We start from the raw sequence: 25,877 nt of genomic DNA, 5'->3' as shown, positions 1-25,877 counted from the left end.
TAACAAGCTCTTCAGAAATCTTTTCCCAATTGAATCCTTTAATATAAGGAAAAGTCAAAGCTGAGATGAGGCATTTATTTCTGGGCCATGTAACTCTGTAACTGAAACAGCAACAGACTTGCTGTCAGAAGATTTGAGGTCAAATCTTGAATCTCTTACTTACTATTTATGTAACTTTGGTTAACTCGTGTCACCTTTCTGGGCCTCTGTTTCCTCAAAGGTAAAATAAGGGAATTAGATGACATGATATCCAAAGTCCCTTTCAAACATAAGTCTTAGGAGCCTATGAAAAGAGAAAGACCTCTACTTTGTGGAATTGCTGAGTGCCTTTGTCTTGTGGAGAATTCAAAAGGAGATGGCATGACCTCTGACCTCATGGACCCCATTGTCTACATAGGGACCTGAGTCTCATAACAAGAGAAATTATGAGTCACACCAGGCTATGTGTGATCAGGGCCCAACAAGTGGTTAAAAAACATTAAGAGCTATTCGAGTCTATATAAAGAGGAACTTCTTTACCACAAAAGCTGTTAAGTCCAAAGAATGGGCTGCTTTCGGAAGTAGTGAGCTTTCCACTGCTGGATGTCCTTAAGTTAAGGCTGAATGATGTGCCATCAGGGCTGTTATAGACAGGGCTGGACTAGTTAACCAATGAATTCTTTTCTAGTGATAAAAATTTTGTGATCCGCTGAGTTCACAAATGGGAAGGAGAGATCAATGAGGGTTGTGGCAGGGCCTTGAAAGATGGGTAGAATCTAGATCCACAGAGAGAAGGGGTGGGGGCATTACAGACACTGAGAAAAGAGGTGGAAACAGGAGAACACAAGGCATGTTTTGCATTTGGGATGGCATGATGGCCACTCTGGAACAGAGGATCTGAAGTTTGACAAAAATGGGAGATAAAGTTGGTATGTAGGCAGTGAGGCTGTATTATGAAATTCAGACTTCATCCTGAGGGCAGAAGGGAGCCAATGAAAGTTTTTGGTCAGGGAATGACATATTGAAAGCAGTATTTTAGGAAGTTTCTCCCTAGCAAATGTTAAATCCCAGGATGGCTTCCTGATACCTACCTTCCCCGCCTTTAAGCGGTGTGGAGTCAGAGAATACAAATCCATTTTATTATCAGTCAAAACCAAACAGAATAAGGAGGCTAAATTTGCTAGGGAAAATACCATCTCCAAGACAAACCGAAGTAACTTAGATACCATCTGTATCATCCTCCCCATTTCTCTCCATTAGCCAAAGATATAAAGATTTAGCTGAACCATGACCAATCCAAGAACCAAAAATAGTCAGACCAACTTAATCTCATTAGGTTACCTTGACTCCTCTCCTGAGGAGTTGCATCCAACACTTGCCATCCATTATATTGTGAGTCCAAGTCAATTCGAACAAACCAGGCTTCATTCCAGACATGAAAGTTCCTGAATAACCAAATCATAGTCAACTTAGATCATCAGGGTCAGGTCAACTAGCCCAATCCTCTTGTTTTACAGATGAAGAAAACAGTTGTTGTAGTAGAACTATTTCAGTAGCAGTTATTTACCACATGAATTTGAAAAGGAGATATTTCTCCCATAATGCAAAGAAAATCTGATCACTTGAGGGGCTTTCAAGCATGGGTTATAACCTAGCTGGCCCGTGAAGCACCCCTGAGAGTCTGTGATTCTGCTGCAGTGAATTCCAAAGCCATAAAGACCTGGAGTTGATCTGGAACTCCAAAGTAGCTCTGTCCATCTGGGCTCAACCCCCAGATCTGGAATGGAGAATAATTTCATTCAACCAACATTCACTGAGCTTTCACACAAAGCCCTAGACTCTGCATAGGTGGAGGACAAAGATATATCCCCCTGCCCCCAGGAGCTGGATCTCGTGCAGAGAACCCTGGACTCAATTTCTGCCTCCTTCACTCACTACCTGGATGACTTTGGGCAAGTTTTTTCCCTTTCTGAGTCTCAGGCTCCTCATCGCTAAAATAGGGATAATGCTATTTGTCCAGCTTTCCTTACAGGGATGTTGTGAGGACTGAATGAATTAATGGGTGTGAAATCACTTTTGAAAAATGCTACACAAATGTTATGCGACTATTTTTATCAGCAGAGATGATGATAATTTTAATAGAGAGAATAAGCATAAATAAAAATAACTATACAATCCAATCGACTACATGTCAACTCTCCCCAAGACAATAAACATCCCAGAGGTTTAGGGAAGGGAGAGAGCACTATGGCTTGGGATGGTCAGGGAAGGATTCTTGGAGATTAGACTTGACCACGGGGTCACAGATCTGAAAGGGACCTCAGAAGCCATCTAGCCCAACTCCCTCATTTACAGATGAGGAAACTGAGGCCCAATGAGGTTAAATGACTTGCCTAGGGTCAAACAGTGCTATCTACAATCTGAACCTAGCCACTGCATTCAACCAATCCTCAGAATCTGACATTCCAAATTCCTCCTCCCTGTGGAGTTAGCTAGGGCCAGGAGACCTTCATTACATGCTACAATTTGAATATTCACAAAAGGACTGTTTTACAATGGAGGGACAAGAAATTGCTCTCCAAATTCTTCCCCCTACCTCTACCCCTATTAGTATACTCGAAATTACTTTGTATTTATCTGTGTAGGTCTTGCAATTCCCTAGCGGAATGCAAGGTCCATGAGGACAGGCATTTCCTTTTCTTTTTGTCTTTGTGTACCTATCACCTAGAACAGTACTGTGCACATGGTAGACATTCATAAATTTTTATTGAATTGAATTAGAGCCCTGCCTCTAGGCTGGGAGTTGGGATCAAGCCCTTGGAACAAAACTGTTTTTCCAAAGGAGTGTTTATCCATAAGGGTCTTCATTCACCAAGCATTTGTTAAGCATTTACTATGTGCCAGGCACTTTGCTAGGTGCCTCGGATGTAATACTACAAATGAAACTAGTCTTTGTCCTTCAGGAGCTTACATTTTACTGGGGGAATGCAACATGTATACAAGTATATACAAAATGGTAGGAGGGAACCTTAATGATGGGTATGGGACCAGGAAAGGTCTTGTGTACAAGGTGACATTTGAGCTAAGCCTTAAAAGGAGCTAAGGATTCTAAGAGGTAGAAGTGAGGAGGGAGTGCATTTTAGGCATAATGATACTTTATATAGTTTTAAGGTCTGCAAAGGGCTTTGCAAATATTATCTTATTTTATCCTTACAACATTCCTGGGAGGTAGGCCATGTGAGTTGGAGAGATGATCATTGAACCAATGGAAACTAATGAGACCACATAAAAGGTAGAGTATAGAGAGAGAAGAGGGCCCAGATTAGACCCTTGGCGGACACTCACAATTAGAGGCTGAACTTGAATGATGAATCATCAAAGGACACCCAGAAGGAACATTCAGATAGACAGGAGGAGAACCAGAAGAAAACTGTCACAGAAACCTAGGGACCACCCAGGGGATAGTAAGCAGTGTCTAATGCTGCAAAGAGGTCATGAAAGATGAGGACTGAGAAACAAAGTTGGGTTTAGCAATTAAGAGTTCTGGCCTGAAAGGGAAATTTTGAGGTTGAGTTGATAGGTAGCAATTTCTGCTCTGTTACCCATGGAGAAGAAATTAAAGTAATAAGCTGTGAGAACGCGGACTGTTCTTGGCATATACTTTCCTACTTTGGGCTCAAAAAACTCACAGAAACGAGAGCTGGAAGGGACTTAAGCATACAAAATATTAGAAAATAGAAAACAAAAAAGCAGACCTGTCATGGATGGGTTTTAGACCATAAAATGTGAGGGCTGGAAGGGATCTCAGAGGTCATCCAGTCCAATCAAGACCTAGAGGGGTGAAGTTACTTGTCCAAGGTCACACTGCTAGTTAGGACCCTGTTTTTCAGTTCCATATTCCATTACTATACCAGACTGGCTCCAGTATGTACATTCTTATCTCAGTGGGTAGCTCAGAAAGCAATTCCTATTTCACAGGTTCCATGACTATGGAAATAGTAACAAGTCAAGGATGGGGAACATTTGTAGGGAAAGTTTACAGGGAAAATCATAGCAGGCAAATTTCCATCATTCCAGGCCGGAAGGTATAGAACATGCCATTTCTCTGTTTCATAGAAAGCAACTCACTTCATTTCTTTGAGCTTCAGTTTCCTCATCTGCATAACGAATGATAGGGAAAGACTACATAATCAAAGGTCCTTTCCAGATCTGACAATGTTCTAAGGGTCTGATGGCCAGTGTTTTATGGTTGATGACCTTACAAATGAACCACAGGTCTCATAGGTCATGGATCAATTTCTTAAATTTCTCTTCCTTAAAGGGTACCAGACAGCATTCTGTCCTGGGGGAGGGGAATATCTCCCAGGTCTGTAGCCTATGTTGCACTGACAGACACCCAGGAATGGGTTCTCTGAGAAGCAGGGCTTTAAGAAAGTCCAGGGGAGGTGAGTATTCATCTTTGAAGGTATGAAGCTGCGGGGTGGAAGGGGCTGAGGTGGCTGGCTGATGGGTCACAGGTGATTAAGTCTGAGCTAAGGTATGAGGATACTTGTCCAATCTGCCTAAAGCACCCTATTCCTGCCCTTTCTCTTCTCTCAGGGATTAGGTTGTGCAGCATCCTACAGAACATGGCACGACCTGGTACACTTACTGCTTCTACCAGTCATCTCAAGCTGCGTTTTTACACACACAACACACACACACACACACACACACACACACACACACACACACACTCCTGCTCTTTCTCCAACTGGACTGTAAGTGCCTTAAGGGCAGAGTGTGTCTTGTTCATCTTTCAACTTCAACACACTCAATGTCCTCCAACTTTTATCACCCAATATATACACAGTAGGTGTTCAAAAAATATTTGTTGTTTATGATTGGGTTGATGTTATCAGGAATAACATAAGCCTTGGAAATATTTTAGTGTTAGATAGTTGGTCAGGGGGATTTGGGGGAGAAAGATAAAGAGTTAGAATAAATGGCCTTTCAGGTGCCTTCTGAGTCTGACCCTCTATTATCCTATGAATCTTAAGAAAAAAGGATTTTTTTTCCCCTCAGGCATTCAGTACCAGGGGAAACATTTAAGGGCTACTAGGACAAAACAGAAACATTGCTGGGTTCAGAGTCAGGGGACCTGGGTTCAAGTCCATGCCCTCTTATATATGACCAGGGTGACCTTGGGAACGTTGCAAATAAGGGGGTTGGACCAGATGACCTCTGAGACACCTTTTAGTTCTTAATCTATGATTCTTGGAATGGGCCCAACCCTGCTTCAATGAGCACAGGGCTGGGCTGCCAAAGAGCTCCTTAAGTACAGGAAACATGCAATCCAGTTTGTGGATTTAGAAAACCAAGGTAGCTCAGAGACAAATGAAATGTACACAAAGACACATGCACATAACAGAAACATCAAGGTAAAAGTTAACCACAGCCTAAGCTGTTTCAGCTGATTTGGTTATGCTTATGGACTGGACTGGGCCTGAGGCTTCATTTATGTTAGCAGACAAAGGAGTCATAGAAAAGCCCTGGGGAAGTAGATACTGAGTGGAAGACTCTCTCTGCCATCTGGTGTCAAACTATGGGATGAACTTCATAGTCTGAAAATGAGATTTAACCCTTGAGCTGCTGCTCTGTATTTGAGGACTGTTAAGGCTGGAAGGGCCCCACAAGGATCATCTGGTCTAACTGGGGCTCATTTTATAAATGGGGAAACTGTAATGAGGATTAGAGAAGGCAAGGTTATACATGGAGCAAATGGGTTCCTAACTCTCAGCCAAGTACTTTTTCCACTCCTAGGGTCCTTCCCTTGGACAAACATATTTCCTACCTCTTCACAATTAAAAAAAAATTGGCTTTGACTTAAAGCCTGTTTGGGTATGTCGGGGGTGTTCTATTTTCTGACTTGGGTGTTTGGTGGGGGCAGGGGAAGGAAGGTTCAAATTTAAGAAAGGTCCTTTGAGGAACACTAAAGTTTCATCTGAGGGACTGACACCTTGTGTTGGCTCAATATTGCTTTCCTTCTGGTCTGACCAGCAGGACGGACACAATAGGGTGCCCTCCCAAAGGGAGGTCAGAATGGGGTATTCTGACCATCTTGGCATCATGAAATATAGACCTGTCTGTCCCGTGGTGATCACCTTGCTCAGGACACAGCTCAGCTAGCTGCACCAGTGATTTTGGCTAATGAGGGGGTGATACTCCTTTCCCCCCAGCCCTGTGATCAGATGCCACCAATGCCAACTGGGGATAACTGGGAGAAGGCCAGTGACAGACCATGACTACAACTGACCGTACTGGGATTTGTAGGTCCTTGAGGTAACATCAGCTAATCAGGGAAGGGGGAACCCTGTGCAATAATGGATCAGAAAATCACTTTGGGTTCTACCGCATCACAGAATCTTAAGAGGTGAATGGGAATTTGGGGCTTCTAACTTACACCCGAGCATGAATCCCTTCTATTATATATGCACCATGGGTATTACAGCTTACATAACAAATCAGCTTATTTCCTTGTTAGATGGTTCTGTTTGTTCTTGGAATAGTGAATTCTTATTATACTGAGCCAAAATCTGAGACCCTGAAACATCCCCTCACTGGTTCTAGTTCTGCCTTCTGGAGCCACCTGAGACATAAGCCTGCTTCCCCATTCCCATGATAGTGTCGGATAGCTGAAGACAACAATTGTATTCCCACCCAAGTCTTCTCCAGGCTAAATACCCCAGATTCCTTCAACTGATCCTTATAGTTAGGGGGCGGCTAGGTGGCACAGGAGATAGAGCAGCTGGGCCTGGATTTGGGAAGACTTTAGTTCAAGTCTGGCTTCATATGATCCTAGGCACGTCACCTAACCCCTGCTTGCCTCATTTTCCTCATCCGTAAAATGGTGATAATAATAGCACCTACCTCCGCGAGGATCAGATGACACGATAACTGCAAAGCGCTTAGCACAGTGCCTGGCGCATAAGAGCTACAGAAATGACAGCTATCGTTACATGCCGTGATCCTGAGGCCCCTCCCCATCCTGGCCACTCTCCTCTCTTTGACCTGCTCCAGCTTGTCGATGAGCTTTCTAAAATGTGCTGCCACATGGACTCTGACCAAAAACAGAGCTGCATGAATATAGTTTAGGATAAAATCAAGATGATTTATTATCTATTCTTCATAGGATTCCATTAAACACTAATAGCATCTGTATTGTGCTATAAATTCTTGCAAAGACAAGTCCTAATTACCTACCAAGCCTAAATGACTCCAGCCTTCTTTCCCCTGATAGTGCAGGGATTAAGTAAAAGAGGGTGTGGCTTCCCTGGGAGGAGCAGCTACTGGGAGGGAAGAGACATCTGGAGAATCAGAATTTTTAAGATGACTTTAGAGATCATTTGATCCATTCCCCCCCAATTTATATAGGAGGAAACTGAACCCTAGAGGGGAAATGACTTGCCAGGGGCACAGAGCCAGATAACGGCACAATTAGGGCTAGGACCCACATCTTCTGATCTTTAGTTTCCACTACCCCTGGCAAAAAAGAGAAGGGGGGTGAGGATCAGATCCCACAGCTTTCTGTGCAGCATTCACATAGACTTGGACAGGGGCACTGAGGGACCTTCAGGCTGCTTCTGGAGGAACATCCTGACATAAGGCCTGGCCTCCTACCTGGCTGATGCAGAGTCTGGGGCTATAGGGCTGCATGCAGAGCTGCTCTGCTGGTATATCTGGATGGGCTAGGCAGCTGTGGGGGTTAGGGGACTGATCTGAAATTCTGCCCAGAGCTTTCCACTGCATCCCCCAAAGACTTCTTAAGGCCTTTAAAATGGCATCAGGTGGCAGAGCAGAATTCTGTAAAGAGCACTGGAACTCAGGAGGTCTAGGTTCTAGGTTTGGTTCTGCCACTTTACTAGTTGTACCTTGGGCAAATAACTCAACCTCTGTGAGCCTCAGGCTTGTCCTAAGCAGACTGAGAGGTCTGGATTAGATACCTCCAAGAAACCTTCCAGCTTTAACCTGCTCTATTCTGTGCTCCCTTTAAGCTCTGAAATGTTCCAAGGTCCTAGCAATTTAAAACTTCTTGGCTCTGAGGTCCTTTTCAGCTCTGATACTCTGTTTTCTAGGTTAGCTTCCAGTTTTAAGTTCTAAGAACTCTTCTAACCCAAAGTTTTTATAATTTTAAAACTGTCTGCACTAAGTGAAATTTCCAAAATATATTTTTCTTTTCATTAGGCTTGATTCAAAGAGTGAGCAACCATTGTGATAGTGGGTTTTCTGAGTAACCTGTTACCAAAACACTACATTATGTGTTCCATTCTGTCAGATCGTGTGCTGAAATAGGTCGGAATGGTTTCATCGTAGAGGCGTCATCAGTCTGTCTGTCATCGAGAGTCTGCGTTTCTCCTCCTGCCACCTCTGTAACCTCTTACCCCACGTGTGGAGCTGAGTCACTGAGGAACAATACATTAAGGAGATGTCTAAGTGTTGTGGAGTCGGTACAGAGGACAGGAGAGGTGCTTACCAAATGCTGTCACTCCCTCTGTCTAGGGGATTTCCTAGAGCGTCATAGTAGACATCAATGGTCAGGTTGCGGTCTGTGTCATGGGCTGAGTTAAAGTTGGTGATCACCCGGGAAGGAATCCCCAGACACCGAAGCACTGGAAGTCAAAAACCAGGGAGACAGCTTAGATGATGCCGATGCCGATGCCGATGCCCATGATGGTGGTGGTGCTGATCTCCATGTATATAGTGTTTTACTGTTTACAGAAGCATTTCCTCACAATAATCTTATAGGCTAGCTTGGTGCAGTAGAGTCAGGAGATATGGGCTTGAATACAGGGTCGGACAGTTGGTTATGTAACCGTTGGCAGCTCAGCTCAGTTCTCTGAACCACACCTCCCTCATCTATAAAATGGGGCTGACATGCTCATGCCACAGGGCCTCTTACAAAGCGGATGGCACTTTGTAAGCCTTAGAGCACCATTTACTTCTAACCTCTGTGCTCTGAGGCTCTGCAGTTTCATCCCCTGCTAGCACGGGTCACAACCTCCCTATAATTTAGCAGAGGGTTACTAAGTGTTGCTGTGCTCTGGCCAGCCACATGATTCTCTCCGCATTTAGTGTGGAGAGACAATAGTCTTTGGATAAGTCTATTATTTTCCCCCTTTCTATAGGTAATAAGATGATAACAATAACTTACATTTATATAGCAGTTTAAGGCTCATTGAACTCACAGCAGCCCTGGTAGGCAGATAGTACAATATGATTATTCCCATTCTACTGAGTCTCAGTGATGTTAAATTCACAAAGGGAATTTAACAAAGTCAGAACTGGAACCCAAGATTCCTGACTCCTAATTCAGAGATGGGAGTTTGGGACAAGCTTTTGGGAGTGAGTTCACTATTCTGTACTGACCCAGCCAGGCTGCACTTCGCCCAGGGTACCTGTATTCAGGGTCCCAGCAAAGACCCAACATTGGCCAAAGCGGACAGGCTGGAAACGATTTTTCTTCCATTCCTTCAGGATCTCCACACTGCCATTCCAGTTCCTAGGGTCCTTGCCACCAGTGTAATCTCCACTCCAGTTCCCAGATAACACACCATTATCATCATTGCCATTGATCTGAAAAACACCTGTGTCCAGTCAGCTCCGAATGTGGAGAGGAGGAAAGGTGGCAATGTGTGGAGAGTGGGTGAGGAGAGAAAGAAATCTCAGAAGAGGAGAAGAGCTCAGCATGGTATAGAGCAGAGGTTCCCAAACATATTTGGCCTACAGCCTCTTTTTAAAAAAAATTACTCATTGCCCTCTGGAAATCAAACTTTCTTTAACTCTTTGTTTTTTTTTTAAATTTGCATCATTTAAAAAAAATATAAATTAAAAAAAGACACATCTTAAATTTAATAATTTATTGCAAATTTGTGGTTTTTTCCTACACTGAAATTCTGATGATGTAATATTGTGTCATGTAACCATATAGTATCATATATAACAAGTCATTACACACACATATTCCTGCCCACACACGCTGGACTTTCCAATAGTGCATGACATGCTTACCTGCCAACACTTGCTTGTTAAGACCTATTGGTGGACTTGACCACTGATTGGTTATAACTTGCATTTTGTGTGTTTATTTGGAAAATAATGTAATCACTAGGACTTTAACTCTGTTATACAACAGTTGAATCATGTATGAATGGTTTTTCAAAATTCTCTTCTCTTCTTTCCTTATGTTTCCACTGTCCCCTTATTTTTATTCAACACCCCCCAATTGCTCCCAAGGCTACTATGGCCCCCACTCTAGGGCTCCCAGGGGGCAGTACTGCTCACTTTGGGAACCTCTGAAAAGTAGTGGCTTGGAAGTCAAGAGACCTCAACTTGCTGGCCAGTCACTTTCACTATTTAGGCTTCAGTTTCTACCTCTATAGACTTTGATATTCTCAGTATTATCCTCTTTGTGAATTAGCAATAGCATGGAAAATTTTATGTCAATCTTTTAATTTAAATCTATTAAAATCTTTCTGTATTAAAGGTATTTCCTATAAACAACCTATTGTTGGATTTTAATACATTTTGTAACCATTTCTTTTTTTTCAAGCAGTTCAGTTCATTTATATTTAGCATTATAACTGTTAAATCTATTTTTCCCTCTCATTCTTTTTTTTTTTTGCTGAAGCAATTGGGGTTAAGTGACTTGCCCAGGGTCACACAGTTAATAAGTATCAAGTGTCTGAGGCCGGATTTGAACTCAGGTCCTGACTCCAAGGCCAGAGATCTATCCACTGTGCCACCTAGCTGCCCCCCTCTCCTTCTTTATTAAATTATTTTTAGATTTGCTGGAAGGGAATATTCTTGTTACTGTTATTAACCAAACTTGTCAAAACCATTAAAATAAGTTTCCTCTGTCTTATACTACTAATCATATTTGTGCAAAAGTCTTTTAATTTCACATAATAAAAATTATATATTTTATCTTTTGTGGTCCATTTCCTAGTCAAGAATTCTCTTCCTAGCCATAGTTGTAAAATATACCTCATTTCACTTTACTCTAATTTCTTTATGGTGTAACCTTTTATATTTAGGTCATATTTCTATTTGGAGGTTATCTATGACGTACAGTATAAAATGATGGTCTAAACTCACTTTCTCGGGCAGGTAGGTGGGGCAATGGATAGAGAGAGCCGGGCCAGAAGTCAGAAAGACTCATCTCCCTGAGTTAAATCTAACCTTGTCTAACTTACCAGCTGTGTGACGCTGGGCAAGCCACTTAACCCAGTTTACCTCAGTTTCCTCATCTGTAAAATGAGCTGGAGAAGGAAATGGCAAAACCCCAAATGGGATCATGAAGTGTTAGACATGACTGAACAACAACAAATTTAATTTCTGTCATACTGCTGCCCAGTTTTCCCGGCAGTGCTTGCCAGATAGGGAATTCTTCTAGAAGTAGTTTATATTCTTGGGTTTACTGGGTTATTGAATTAGACTGATTCTTGTTTATATATTATGTGCCACTGATGTGCTTTTTTCTTGTTTTATTTTTTACTAGTACCAGTTTTGATAATTACTGCTTTACAATATAAAGTCTGGAAATACTGTTCTCTCTTCATTCTTCTTTTTAAATTTTATTTCACTTAAGATTCTATACTTTTTGTTCCTCCAAATGAATTATTATTTTGTACGGCTCTACAGACTACTCCTTTGTTAGTTTGATTAACAGAACATTAATTTTCAAATTAATTTAGGTAATGATGTCATTTTTATTCATTTGTATAGCTTAACCATGAGCAGTGAATATCTCTTCAATTACTTGTCATTCTTTATTCTCTTAAACAGTGCTTTGTGATGTATATCTATATCTATATCTATATCTTGAGTGTTTCTTAGTAGACTGACTCCCAGATAGTTTGCATATTTTGTAGCTATTTTGAATGGGCTTTCTTTCTATTATTTCCTCTGGACTTTGTTATTGCTATACTATTACAGATAAAAATTTTAAAAGACTCTCAACTTCACTTTTTTCAGAGAAGAGACTTATTTTGAAATGTTTTCTCTTTTATAAAATGATGGGGGCGGACTAAGCTTTGACAGTTAATGTTCCAAGGCCTCTTCCAGCTGCTGATGTCTATGATTCTATTTAGAAGAGAGACTAGCACTCCCCTGTTTGCAGTTGGGCCATGGACCTATAGATCTTTCTCCCCGCCTTCCATTTTGATGGGGCCATCATTTGAGATCATAAGATATGTTACAGACAGGCCAAGATGAAAGATTTCGCCATCTGTCCCCATCTGCTGAATCACCAGGGCCCCAGCATGGAAAGCAGTAATCAGCTGGGTTACCCTGGAGCTTGGATCCTTTCAAAGGGCCGTGCAGGTGGTAATTAGTGTAGTTCACCCAGCCCAGCAGTGAGTTTGAGAGGGATCATGTCCAAGGTGTAGTTCAGGAAACTCTGGGGAGATAAAGCAGCTTGCCTGAGGGCCTAGGAATGAGTCAGCAGCTGCAGCTGAAGCCCAACTTGGAGGATGTGCACCGAGGAGGGCTGGGCGCTGTGGAGGACCTCGCTGGCTGCCTCACCAGGCCGCAGGCTTCGGCTTTTCTGCACAGATCTCCCCTGATCTTTGGCTTGGCTTTCAATGCTCTTGTTTCTTCTGAAGCCTCAGCTTTCAAAGTCTCACCTGCCCTCTGAAGCCTTCTTTGACCACCTTAAATGTTTATTTAATTTATTAAATGAAATGTTTAGAATATCCGAGTCATAAATGGGCAGCTGGGGCACAGCAAAGAGAGTCCCAGAAAACAAAGTGTTCCACATAATGAAGGACAGCACTTAATCAATGCTGTTGCTTCTTAGTGCTGAGAGTGCAGAATTATACACTTCTAGTGGCAGCTGACCTTAGCGGCCATCTAGTCCAATCCCCTCCTTTCACAGGTAAGAAATCTGAGGCCCAAAGCAGTCAAGTGACTTGTCCAAGATCACACTGCTGTGATTCAAACCCAGTTCTTCTCATTTCAAATCCAGAGATCTTTCCACCTCACCATGATGCCCTGGCTTCTAGACCTACTCTTGCCATTGACTAAGCTTTATGTTAGGTAGACCCCTTCTTTGTTACAGGCCTCTGTTGTGTCCTCTTGTAAAATGAGGAGGCTGAGTGAGCCTATTTCTAAGGTCCCTGACTTTGGAATAGTCAATGAATTAGGGGCACCTAATGGATAGAGCGCTAGCCTTGGAGACAAGAGGATCTGAGTTCAAATCTGACCTCAAATACTTACTAGCTGTGTGACCCTGGGCAAATCACTTAACCCCAACTGGATCCAAAAGTCTACGAATTATTTGAAGAGACTTTAGTGACAAAGATAGACTTAGAATACAGGGCTTCTGGCTAAGCATTTTGAAGACAGTAATCTCCAGAAAGTGGAGGGCAAAGTGGGATTTTGTGGTGATGTTCTGAAGGCTTATCAGTAGAGATGCTGGCATCCTAGACCAGACAGGCAGGGTTTCTGACCTGAATCTAAGAAGTCATTTCATGAACTTGTTAAAATGTTAAAAGTTAAAAAGTTCAAAGTCATGGAGATTGCTTTACCTTTTAAACTTTTAGCTAAGTCAATTCACCAGCCAACTGAGCTAATTAACAAGTTGAAAGGTAAAGAGATTTCTAGTTAATTAACCAGGTGACACGTGACAAGTCAAAGCCATCCCTTTGACTTTGAACTTTTAAATGTTTGTAGGGAGCCAAGTGGTACAACAGAAGGAGCCCCACTGAGGGTGAGGAGCCCTGGACTGCAGCTCTGACTGTGCTTGTAATTCTGGGTTTGACCTTGGGCGATCAAACCTTCCTTTCTCTGGGCTGCAGCTTTCCCACATGTAAGACAAAGGTGATGAACCACTGAGCTCAAAGATACTCTCCAGTTCTAACATTCTGGGAATCTCAGCTTCTTTAACTTCTATCACAGAGGCTGAACCAGTTCCTAGACACCAGGCCACTCTCACAGGAAGAGTGTGGACGCTAGAGGTGCCTTGATGAGGCTTCCTGAGGACAGGGCTGTACCAGAAATGTGATCTTGTAGAGCTCCCACTACTGCATCCTGGGACAGACTGGGACTGGGAACTATATCCATCCTTAGAGGCCCAGCTCCCATAACACTTCATCCAAGAAAATTCCTCTGAGCCCGCCTCCCCCCCATCCCTAAACATACGTAATGTAATGCTTTCCCATGAATACTTAGGACAACTGGTCTGTTATCACCCTGTATTTTGTAGGAGGGTTACTTTTTGTCTATGTCTCATCTCTTTTATTGGATTATAAACTCAACAGGGATGGTATGGGAAAAAGAACACTGGTTTTGGAAGACCTGAGTTTTCTTTTTGTTTCTTTTTCTTTAGGCAATTGGGGTTAAGTGACTTGCCCAGGGGCACACAGCTAGTGAGTGTTATGTATCTGAGGTTGGATTTGAACTCAGGTCCTCCTGACCTCAGGGCCGGTGCTCTATCCACTGCGTCACCTAGATGCCCCTGACTTTTAGCTTTCTAATTATTATCTATGTAATCTTGGGAAAGTCAATGAACCTCTGTGGGGCTCAGTTTCCCCATATGTAAAGTGAACTTTGTAATATCTTAGGTCCCTTCCAGCGCTTCGTCCTGTCATGTGCTAGGGTAGGGGGTGTGAGTCTTTTTCTCAGTATCTCACCTATATCCTGGGATACTACACAATCCTCGTTTAATACATGCTCGCTTGCTTGCCTGCCAAATGCATGAAGGCTTTTGCAGGATGTGGCAGAGCTGGGGCCAGGATAATAATCGTTCACATCTCTAAAGCTTTTTGTGGTTTAAAATGCACTTTCCTCACAATAATACCTAAGAGGGAGGAGATATAAGGGTTATTATACTTATTTTATAGATTAGGAAATTAAAGCTCAGAAGGGGAAGTCATTTGCCCAGGGTCCCCCAACCAGTGAGTATTGGAGCTGGAAATGGAATCCAAATCTGATTCCAAGAACAGGGCACTTCCCAGAGCCTCGAGCTGGAGGCAGCTAGATGGCACAGAAGACAGAGTGCTGGGCCTAGAGTTAGGAAACCCTGAGTTCAAATGCAGCCTCAGTTATGTGACCCTAGATGAGTCACTTAACTTCTGTCTGACTCAGTTTCCGCAACTGCAAAATGGGGACAGTTGTAAAAACGCTTGGCTCATAGTAGGTGCTGTATAAATGCTTATCCCCTTCCCTTCCCCATCCCATGTGGAACATTGGGAGGAATGTCCTAATGTCCTCTCTCCTTGCTCTTAGGCTGGGTTCTTGCTCTTAACACTACGAGACTTTGTAGACTAAACCCTGCCTTGTCTCTTGGGCCTGCTGGGCAGAGACCCTGGCCACACTGACCATAAAGCCAGAAGAAGAAGAACTATAAGCCAGGGTCAGAGTTACAACTGTCTAGGACCTCAATTATGGGCTGGATGATGCTTTTCTTACCATGCCACTCAGCACTCGGCCAACGTATTTAGGGTCATTTCTTCTGGCCACATCAGTGACCGGGTCACGGCGGAAGTTGAGGCTCCTGTCCAGGATTATGAGGGAAATGTTCAGAATGTCTTCTTCATACTGTTCAGAGAGAGAAGCCTGGCGTTACTATTCAATATGTAACTTGTAATGAGGGAAGGAAAGAGGTGCTCGGGGAGGGCCACAAGGTAAGCTCCAGGCTCTCTTTACTCCACGGTTTCTGGCACCCAGGAAGGAGCAGCCAAATGATACTTTTCTTGTCTCCTCCTTGAGCTGACTTACCCAAACTGTAGGAAAAAAGTGTCCCAGGTTCCAAATCTGCCACTAACTTGTGCGGCTTTACAGAGGTGACTTAATCTCTTGGTTAGACTAGATAATACCCAAGGTTTCTTCCTGCTCTAAATCCTATGACCCTATTAAAAAATTTAGGGTTCAGGCTGGAGAATGGGTTTGTGCTGCTGTGGAAGAATTTGAAAGACATGAAGCAGTGGCTATCCACACCACCAGAAAGCCAGCCAGTTTACTAGTTTATTACAATGCTGTCATCAAATCTAAAGTCATTGAGGTTGCCAGAGAACCACTGAATATTATAGCTAGAAGTAGCCTTAGAACATAAAGCTTAAAATATTAGACTTAGAAGGGCCCTTAGATCACTCATAGCTCTACAGCTAAAGGTGATGAAGGGCCAGATGATCCAAAGCCCTCCTTTTTAATTGATTAGGAATCTGAGACCCAGAGAGAGGGACCATCCCCAGAACTTACCTCAAAGGCCATTATCAGGCTGTACAATTAATTAACTGCACCTGGGTCACCTCCTCCCACCCCAGGGTCCTGTTGTCTTTCCAATCCCTGAGAGGATGAGGGCCAGACTGTGTCCTCTCCCACAGAGACTGAACCTGCGGTCAGAAAGGCCTCTACAGCGATGCTGTCCACTGGATCCTCCCAAACTGTTTTTGTCCTAGGTGAAAACAGTTCTTGTCATGGTTCTGAACACTAGTCTTAGAATGCCAAAGCTAGAGGGAACCTTCTACACAGATCATACATTTAGAGCTGGAAGGGACCCTTCAGGACCTATAGCCAAGTCCAACCCTTTCATTTCACAGAATGGTGAGTTATATTACAGAATGTCCAAGCCAGAAAGTACCTTAGAAAAGAAAGAGTTTTAAGCTCTTAATATGTATTAATAAAAGTTAATAAGGTATTTATTAAAAGCTAAGAAATGCACTAAGACTTTTGAGACACCTTGTAGAATATTAAAGGTGAAGAGACCATAAAACAAAGAACGCTAGAGCGAGAAAGGATCTTAGAGATGATATCCAACCCCTAGAGACACACAGGTAGCACAGTGGATAGGGCATAGGGCCAAAGAGGATCTGAGTTTGAATCCGGTCTCAGACACTAGCTGTGTGACCGTGGGCAAATCACTTAACCCTGTTTGCCTCAGTTTCCTCAACTGTAAAATGAGCTGGAGAAGGAAATGGCAAGGCACTCCAGGATCTTTGTCAAGAAAACCACAAATGGGGTCATGAAGAGTTAGACATGACTAAAACAATTCAACAACAACAAAAGTCCAACCCCCTTATTTGAACCTTAGGCTCAGGGGAAGAAAGTGACTTGGTCAAGTGATGGGTGGGTCCAACTATAAAATGTATCAAACACATTTTTCCAAGCTAGGGAAACTCAATCTCACTGTGTACTAGAGGTAGAAAGAGGGGAGAAGGGGCAGCTGGGTGGTGCAGCGGGTAGAGCACAGGCCCTGGATTCAGGAGGACCTGAGTTCAAATCTGGCCTCAGACACACAACACTTACTAGCTGTGTGACCCTGGGCAAGTCACTTAACCCCACTGCCTAGCCAAAAAAAAAAAAAAAAGAGGGGAGAAGAGCAAGGCAGGAGCTTGGAGCTTTGAATGAGAGCGGGAGCCAAAAAGGTTTGGATATATTTTTTAGTCAAATGACTAACACATAAGATATATACAAATGAGAATCCAACTTATTCTTTGTTGTTGTTGTTGGGTTTTTTTTTGGTTGGGCAATGCAGGTTAAGTGACTTGTCCAGGGTCACACAGTTAATAAGTGTTGTGTGTCTTAGGCCGGAGTTGAACTCAGGTCCTCCTGAATCCAGGGCCAGTGCTCTATCCACTGTGCCACCTAGCTGCCCCCCAACTTATTCTCTGAAGTCAATCACTCGGGAAATTTGTATGCAAACCTTTGGCTGCTTTATTATTAATTTACCTGTCCATAATTCCAGCCAACCATGCTGATTCGATTTGCGCTCCCTACGAATATGACACCGGCATCTTCCTCCACATACTCTTCTCTCTCTGCATTATTCATCATGAACACACCATCCGCTGGAAAACCCAAAAAAGGAAATGTTTGAAGTGGAAAAGAATTAGGAAGCACCCTTTCCTTCTTACATCCCTTCCAGACAGTCCTCTGTGCCTGGGACTGGCTGTCTCGGGGGAAGCCCTGCTCTGGCCTCATTGACACAGAGTCTCCGAATTGGAAGGGACCCCAGATATCCTCTAGTCTAAGAACCCTTAACCTGAGATCCTGTGGATAGATTCTGGCAAGTCCGTGAACTTGTTACATCTTTATATTCATTAATCTCTTCCTGACATTTAGCATTGTCTTTGATTGCGATTTTAAAAACCAAACAACTGGTATTCTGTGAGGGGGGGTTCACTGGCTTTACTGGCCTGCCAAAGGGGTCTGTGACTCCTTGCAGATGAAGCTTGCTCTAGTCCAGCTCATATCTGAATAGGAATTGGTTCTATAACATCCTGACAAGTATCTAGAATCTGCTTGAAGACCTCCAGTGAAGTGGAGTGTGCTACTTTCGGCTAGCTCTAATCGCTGACAAGTTTTCTTTACATTAAGCCTAAATTATGCTCCTCTGTATCTTCCGACCTTTGTTTCTGACTCTGCCCTTTACAGCCAATTCATACAGAGCTAATCCCTTCTTCACATGACAGGTCTAGGCTTGATGCCTCTGACTACCTGTTCATGCTCTGGAAACAGTGCATGCAGGTGGGAAGTGAGGTTGGAGAAAGGTCCTGCTGCCAACCAGCTCTAGATCCTATGATTAAAATAAACAGAGATACTTTAGGAGTTCAGGCTGAAGAGATGAAATAACTGTGCTGCAGTACTGAAATTTGGAAAATGTGCAACAGTAGCTCTCTACACCACCAGGAAGCCATTTGGTATTACTAGTTTACTGCAATGCTGTCATCAAATCTAAAGGCATTGATGCTGTCGTAGAATTACTGAATGTTAAATCACTGTCTCATTGACTTACTGGGACAGAAATATTATTGATGCATAAAGTCCTTGTGCTAGAACTCACCTCTGAAAGTCTCTGACCCACTGCCCCGACTCCAGTGAGTATCACTGAACTTTAGAGATATAACAAGCCTTCGACAGAACAGAGATGTATAGAGTTGCAAGACGTAGAGCAGAGATTTCAGAGCTGGAAGGGACCTTAAAGCATGGAAGGCAGAACATCAGAGATGGAAATGACCTCAAAACATACAATGGCAGAACTAGAGAAAACACAGAACACACAACATTCGAGTTGAAAGGATATTTAGGATGTAAAATATTACGACCACAAGAAGCCTTTGAAATGACTTAGCCCAACCCCCTCACAGAGAAAGTGAGGCCCAGAGATAGGAAGCGAAGTGCCTAGGTGACCCCAAGGCAGTGGGAGAACTAACATTAAGACCCAGCTTTCCTGCCTCCTGGGGCAAGGCTCTTTGCAGTGTGCCCTTCTTCTTCTGTGAGCAGGGAGCTGCACCTGGAGTGGGAGCCCAGCGGTGGGGTAATGACCTGGTCTGGGGCTTGGCTCCTACCTTGTAGCCAGGGGTTAAACAGCAGAACCCACGTCCCCAGAGTTGTGGAGGTGCTTCCACCTTCAGAGGCAATCTGAATGCTGAGCGTATATCGACCAATAGGGGCGTTGGCTGGACTGGAGATGGCGACGGTCACAGAGCCGTCGCTGTTGTTGGAGGAGAGTACTGCACTCCAGGAGCCACCACTGGACCCAGTAGACAGAGGAATCACGGCTTTGGTCCGGGCTGATTCAGAAGGGTTTGGACCTTTCCAAAAACAACAGAGAACAATGGAATCCATGTAGCATATCTGAACAAGGAGTTAGGATAGAGTAGGTGAAACTGAACACTGTCATAGCCAGAGTCAGGCTGAGTCACTGAAGAAGTCACAGACTATCACAGCTGGATGGGATCTTGAAATGTTATGTCTAATATCTCTCATTTTCTAGATGAGGAAACTGAGGCACAGAGAGGGGACCAGAGATAAGAACCCAGGTCATATAATTTCCAGGAAAACGCTGAACTGCTACTGCCCCTATAAGTCACCAAATCAGATAATTTTAGAGCTTGAAGGGACAGCTAGGTGGTGCAGTGGAGTCAGGAATACCTGAGTTCAAATCCAGCCTCAGACACTTACTAGCTGTGTGACCCTGGGCAAGTCACTTAACCCCATTTGCCTCAGTGTCTTCATCTGTCAAATGAGCTGGAGAAGGAAATGGCAAACTACTGCAGCACCTCTACTGAGAAAAGCCCAAATGGGGTCATGAAGAGTCAGACAACTGAAACGATGAACAACAACAGAGCTTGAAGGGGTCTTGCTCATTATCCAGCACAGACCTAGAGAAGTCACACAGAGCCTAGATCTCTCGCATCCTGGTCCAGGGCTCTTTCTACTACATCATGCGTCTTCATGCTAATCACACCATGCTGAAGCAGTAAATTTAATACAATGTATTCAGTGTCCCTTGTATGTAGAGCATTATGCTAGACCCTGGGAGAGAAAGAGAAAAAAAGAATTCAGTCACCTGTTGAGGCTGTGAAGGTCAGCCTCTCCCCAGAGGCAATGGGTCTGTTGAAGGACAACTTCAAGTAAAAGGGCTGGCCCCTCCTTGTGGTCAGCTCATTAATGTAGTACTTGTCTGTGTGATGGGCATATTTGTTAGCCTGCATCTGCCAGTCGAAGCCTGAGAGTTGCAAAGCTGTGAAAGGATAAAGAAGAAGCTGCAGACTTTGGGGTCTTTCACAGAACAAAAATCAGGCAATCAACATTTATCAATCACCTACCAGGCACTGTGCTAAGCACTGGGGAGACAAAAAGAGGCAAAAGACGGTCCCTGCCCTCAAGGAGCTTACAATCTAATGAAGCAGACAACATGCAAACAAATATAGACAAAGTAAGCTACATACAGGATAAACAGGAAATAATGAACAGAGGGAAGGCACTGAAATTAAAAAGCATTGGGGAAGGTTTCCTGTAGAAAGCATGGTTTTAGTTGGGATTTAAAGGAAGCCAGGGAGGTCAGTAGGTGCTGCAGAAGAGGGAGAAAATTCCAGGAATTGGGGACAACCAGAGAAAATGCCTGGGGCTGAGACAGAATGTCTTGCTCATGGTACACCAGGAGCCGAGGGTCACTGAATCAAAGAGTTCATGTTGGGGAATAGGATATAAGAAGACTGAAAATGTAGGAGGGAGCTGGGAGATGAAGGGCTCTGAATGCCAAACAGAGCTGTGTTTGGTCCTGGAGGCTAAGGAAGGAGCTAGAGAACCTGGGACACTCACGCTGGGGGCCACAGGTTAAAGTACAGAGGAGAGGTGGAACTGGGAGCATTCAATCATGCATGCATTTATGTATTCAACAGACATTACTAAGCATATACTGTGGGCAGCTAGGTGGCACAGTGGATAGAGTACTGGGCCTGGAGTCAGTAAGACTTATCTACTAAGTTCAAATCTGGCCTCAAGACACTTACTAGCTGTGTGACCCCAGGCAAGTCATTTAACCCTGTTTGCCTCAGTTTTCCTCATCTGTAAAATGAGCTAGAGAAGAAAATAGCCAACCACTTTGGTATCTTTGCCAAGAAACCCCAAATGGGGTCAAGAAGAGTCAGACACAACTGAAATTGAACAACAAACAGGCCCAGTGGTGGCATACAAAAAATAATTCTCCTTTCTCCAGCCCTTTTGGGCTTACAAAACACTGTCGATACAAGACTCCATCGAGGTAGGCACTATCAGTATTATGATCCCATTTACAGATGAGAAAACCTGGGTCCAGAGAAAGTGACTTAGGCTGGTAGGAATTAGAATTGGGGTGGGGGGATGGCATCAGACCCCAGGGGCCATCTAGTCTAACTATCTCATTTTAGGGACTCGTCTGTGGTCACAGGCTGGTTCAAGATTTCAAGGAAAAAGGACACAGCCACACTCTCCATAATGAAGGAGTCCTTCACTGCATTTTGCTGCTGCCCCAGGTCTCAATCTCCACAGGATCACAGAACTGGGACAGGGCCTGAGAAGGCCATTAAGTCTAACACGTCATTTTGCAGATGAGGAAACTGAAGCACAGAAGGGTCAGGTGACCTGTCTGGGTTCGTTCACAGTGCTAGTGAAATGCCTAAGGAGAGATTTGAATCCAGGTCGTTCCTTCTCTAAATCCATGTTGTCTCCCACTAGTTATGTTACTAAGGAGTCAAGCCGTACACACAATAGCCCCACCCCACCCCACTCCTGTCCCAGGGCTTGCAACTAAGAGGCAAGATGAGATAGAAATCCAAATAACAATAGTGTAAATTATTATTATTATTATTATTATTATTAATAATAATAATAATAACAGCTAACATTTATATAGAGCTCCCTGTGTTTGAGGCACTATGCTAAGCACTTTATAATTATTATCTCATTTGGTCCTGACAACAACCCTGGGAGGCAGGTAATATTGTTACCCCCATTTTACAGATGAAGAAGCGGAGGCAATCATGGGTTAAGTGACTTGCACTGGGTCACAGAGTTATTGTCTGAGGCTGGATTTGGACTCAGATGTTCCTGACTCCAGGCCTGGTGCTCTATCCACTCTACCACTTAGCTGCTAATAATAATAATAATAGCAGCTAACATTTATATAGTACTTACTGTATGCCAGACCCTGTGCTAAGCACTTTACAAATACTACTTCATTTGATCCTCACAACAACCCTGGGAGATAGGTGCTGTTATTATCCCATTTTTTACAATGAGGATACTGAGGCAGATAGAAGTTAAGTGACTTGCCTGGGGTCAGAATTGAATGAACTAGGGTCTTGCTGACTCCAGGCCCAGCGCTCTATCCACCAAGCCACCTGTCTGCGCATGGTTCCTCTGTGGTCAAATGAGATATTTTTGGTCATATTTCCAGGGCTTAGCTGAGCCTTTGAGCACTCTGTGGGCAGGGCCCGTGGCCTATTCTTCGATGTGTCCCCAGAGGACTGAGCACAAGGCTGTGCACAGTGTAAATGGGTGTGACGTGACCCTTACGAGGATGCGTGACCATCTCGGGGCTTGATGCTACGCCCTAAGGACCGCGGGCTCTGTTCAGCGACTTGCAGCTGAAAACCTCCCGAGGTGGGGCCACCTCCACTAGCGTTCGAACTCCTTGACAGCCAGGCCTATCGGACTTTTCTATTTGCATCCCCAGTGCTCTGCACATAGTTATAAGTGCTTAATAACTGGCTCATTCTTTCACTCATTCAATCAATAACTATTTGCTGAACTGAGCTGAACAGCAGCAATTTCTCTCTCTCAGGTTGGACAAAGACAGAGACCGATGAAAGGTGTGCCTCCTTCCTGCCCCACGGGGCATTCGGTTTTATGATTATGTCTCAGGTTATTCTGGTCTCTTTCTTTCCGAAAGCCCAGGCCAGTTATTTGCGCCTCCGATGAAGGAACATGGATTAGGGAAAAGGGTGTCTAAAGTAGCCCCAGCCCCTCCCTGACTCCACCCATCAGGAAGTACCTACAGCCCTAGGAAGGTAGTGGTGTAAGCAGGGAGGAGAAGACGCCAAGGATGGGGAGGACCCCCGTTGCTCAAAGACTATGAGTTCAATCAATTAAATTCATTTCAATTCAGGGTTATAGGCCTCTAAGCTCCATATTCTAGGCAGGACTATCTCTAATAATGAGGATGATGCCAGCATACATTTATATATCCCTTGAAAATTCACAAAAGGCTTTACTCATCATAACCCTTTGAGGTAATAGCACATGTTCTGATTTTCATTTTTATAGATGAGGAAACTAAAGTGAAAAATGCAAAGTAAAATGATGTTCAAGGTCACACAGATACCAAGTATTGAAACTGGACCGTCAAACCCAGGTTTCCTAACTACAAGTCCAATGTCCTTTCTACTATATTGCAAGTACCCAAGACCACCCACAGAGAGCAAAGGAACAAATTTTGCTGTGAACCATTTCTCTCCCTCAATATTATTTGTATGTCTGTGAAATCAGGTTAAAGTGAAAAACACCAAAGATGGCCTTAGACAGAATTAGCAGGACCATCTGTTCGCAGTCCATCTCCCGGCTCATTCTTAGGTGTCCAGGGCTGATGAGTCTAGCTTATATCTAAAGTTGCTGTATGTGTTTCAGTTTATGAACCCATGACTCTGACTTGCTGTCCAGCAGGATGAAATGCATCCAGGGAAGGGTGCTCAGGACCCTAGGGGACAGAGTTCTCCCATTTAACCTCTTTAGATTTCCTTCTTTAGCCAAGAAACAGGTATCTTCACTTCATGGACCTTACAATGTCAGAGCTGAAACCTCCATTAGAACATAAAATGTCATTGTTGGAAGAGACCTCAAAACAGAACACAGAAATTCAGAGCTGAACGGGCCTTAGAGCATAAAATGTTAACGGATGGAAAGTTTCATTCCATTTAAATACATATTTATTAATCTACTAAGTACTGGGTACTATGGATAAAAAGATAGAAAATGACACCCTTCCTAAGGGGGCTTAGAGTCTACTGTGGAGCTATGCCATGTACCCAGATAAATATAATACAAGATAGATTTTGATGGTGGCAAAGGAGAGATCCAGAATGCTATAGGACGATTTAAGAATGAAGAGAACATTTATGGCACAGAACATACAGTGTTAGAAGTGGGGGGAGACACGAGAGACCTCATTTTATATTGTAAGATCCAGAGAAGGGATTGTCTTGGTCCCAATTGCACAGCTAGTAAGGAAGAGGTACTAGGACCTAGGTCTCCTGAATAGCCTGATACCAGCTGCCTTCAGGGAGGATGAATGCATTGAGGGAAAGGCCTTCTTACTAACAGCCTCCAGGTTGCACTGGAAATCTAAAAAAGAGAGAAGGAGGTGAAGGCTATGGATTGACTTCTCTACCTATTTCCTCATTCCCTCCCAGCAGTCAATTTAGGGGCTCTGGTCCCTTCTTCCTGTCAGGGAAGAGAGCACCAGTTCTCATTTCATTTCTCTGGGAGCACCATTTCCCCAGGTGTTGAGGCTCATAACGGCAGGGTTTGGGGGGGGTAAGGGGAAGATACATAATCTCTCTGAGACGAATACAGAGAAGCATAGAAGCCAGGAGACTTGTAAAGACAGTGGGGTGGGGAGGGAGATAGCTCCTTACTAATGAAAGAGGAATTCTCCAGAAATTTCCCTTGGTATGGAGTACAAGATTGATCCAGTGAGTAAATCTTTTAATAAGCCAAAGCTGGAAGACAGGTCCACAAAAGATCCATCAGCACCTGGTAGAGTGGGAATGATTCCCATTTCAGATCATTTGAGGCAAATCCTGCCACAGATGGAGGGGAGTGGTTTCTGTCCCAGGTGAAAGGCCTTAGGGGTGAGGGGAGTGGAGGAGGTGGCTCCTCTTCTTAACCTAATAATAGAGTAACTAGATGCATAAGACATTAGCCATCTAGGCCTATTTCTCAGATATGCTTGACTTAATGGGCCTGATTCTAGCCTGGATGGTTGTTCCTGTATGTTGAGGGAAAGTCTAACAAAGAAACCCTGTTTCCTAAAGGTTTAGAGTGAGATCTAGGGTCCTCCTATTGTCTATGTAGAAAGAAATGTCAAGCTGCTCCTTTTCACAGAAAACCACTGATAGAAAGGGCCTTAGAACATAGAATGTCAGAGTTGGAAGGGACTTTAGAACACAGATTGTCAGAGCTGGAAGGGGCCCTTAGAACACACAAGGCCAGAGGTGGAAGGGACCTTAGAACATAGAATGTTAGGGGTAAAAGGCACTTCAAAGTCCATCTGGTCCAATGCCCACATGAACTACAGTCCTCGCTACAATATACCCAATAAATCGTCAGCCAACCTTTGCTTGAAGACCCTCAACTCCCACAGCAAACCATTCCAATTTGGATTAGCTATAAATGTCAGGAAGTTTACATCAAGGATAAGTTTGCCTTTTTGAAACTTCCACCCATAGTTTCTACTTCTTTTCTCAGGGATCAATTATATAGAATACCAGAGAACACAGAACATAGGGCTGAAAGGGGTATTAGAGTTGTCTCATCTAGTTTAACCTCATTTTGCAAAAAAAAAAAAATAGGCCCAAGTTAAAATGCAGATTCATAAG

General features: G+C 43.6%; 1 protein-coding gene across 1 annotated transcript in view; it reads right to left on the bottom strand.

Moving 5' to 3' along the window:
* Window positions 1–22,813, bottom strand: part of TGM3 (transglutaminase 3) — a 40,493-nt gene extending 17,680 nt beyond the window's left edge. The window contains exons 1-8 of the mRNA XM_078149170.1: window positions 22,798–22,813; window positions 20,309–20,482; window positions 19,305–19,550; window positions 17,686–17,804; window positions 15,427–15,555; window positions 9,414–9,591; window positions 8,492–8,627; window positions 1,321–1,424 (exon numbers count right to left, since the gene is read on the bottom strand). Of these exons, the coding sequence (XP_078005296.1) occupies window positions 1,321–1,424; window positions 8,492–8,627; window positions 9,414–9,591; window positions 15,427–15,555; window positions 17,686–17,804; window positions 19,305–19,550; window positions 20,309–20,482; window positions 22,798–22,813 (1,102 nt within the window). The remainder of the gene's footprint in view (window positions 1–1,320; window positions 1,425–8,491; window positions 8,628–9,413; window positions 9,592–15,426; window positions 15,556–17,685; window positions 17,805–19,304; window positions 19,551–20,308; window positions 20,483–22,797) is intronic.
* Window positions 22,814–25,877: the final 3,064 nt, after the last annotated feature.

This window comes from Phascolarctos cinereus, unplaced genomic scaffold (assembly GCF_003287225.1).
Source record: "Phascolarctos cinereus isolate Bilbo 61053 unplaced genomic scaffold, phaCin_HiC Scaffold_2;HRSCAF=192, whole genome shotgun sequence".
NCBI lineage: Eukaryota > Metazoa > Chordata > Mammalia > Diprotodontia > Phascolarctidae > Phascolarctos > Phascolarctos cinereus.
The sequence above is the reverse complement of the archived record's forward strand: the minus strand, read 5'-3'. Positions and strand labels throughout refer to the sequence as shown.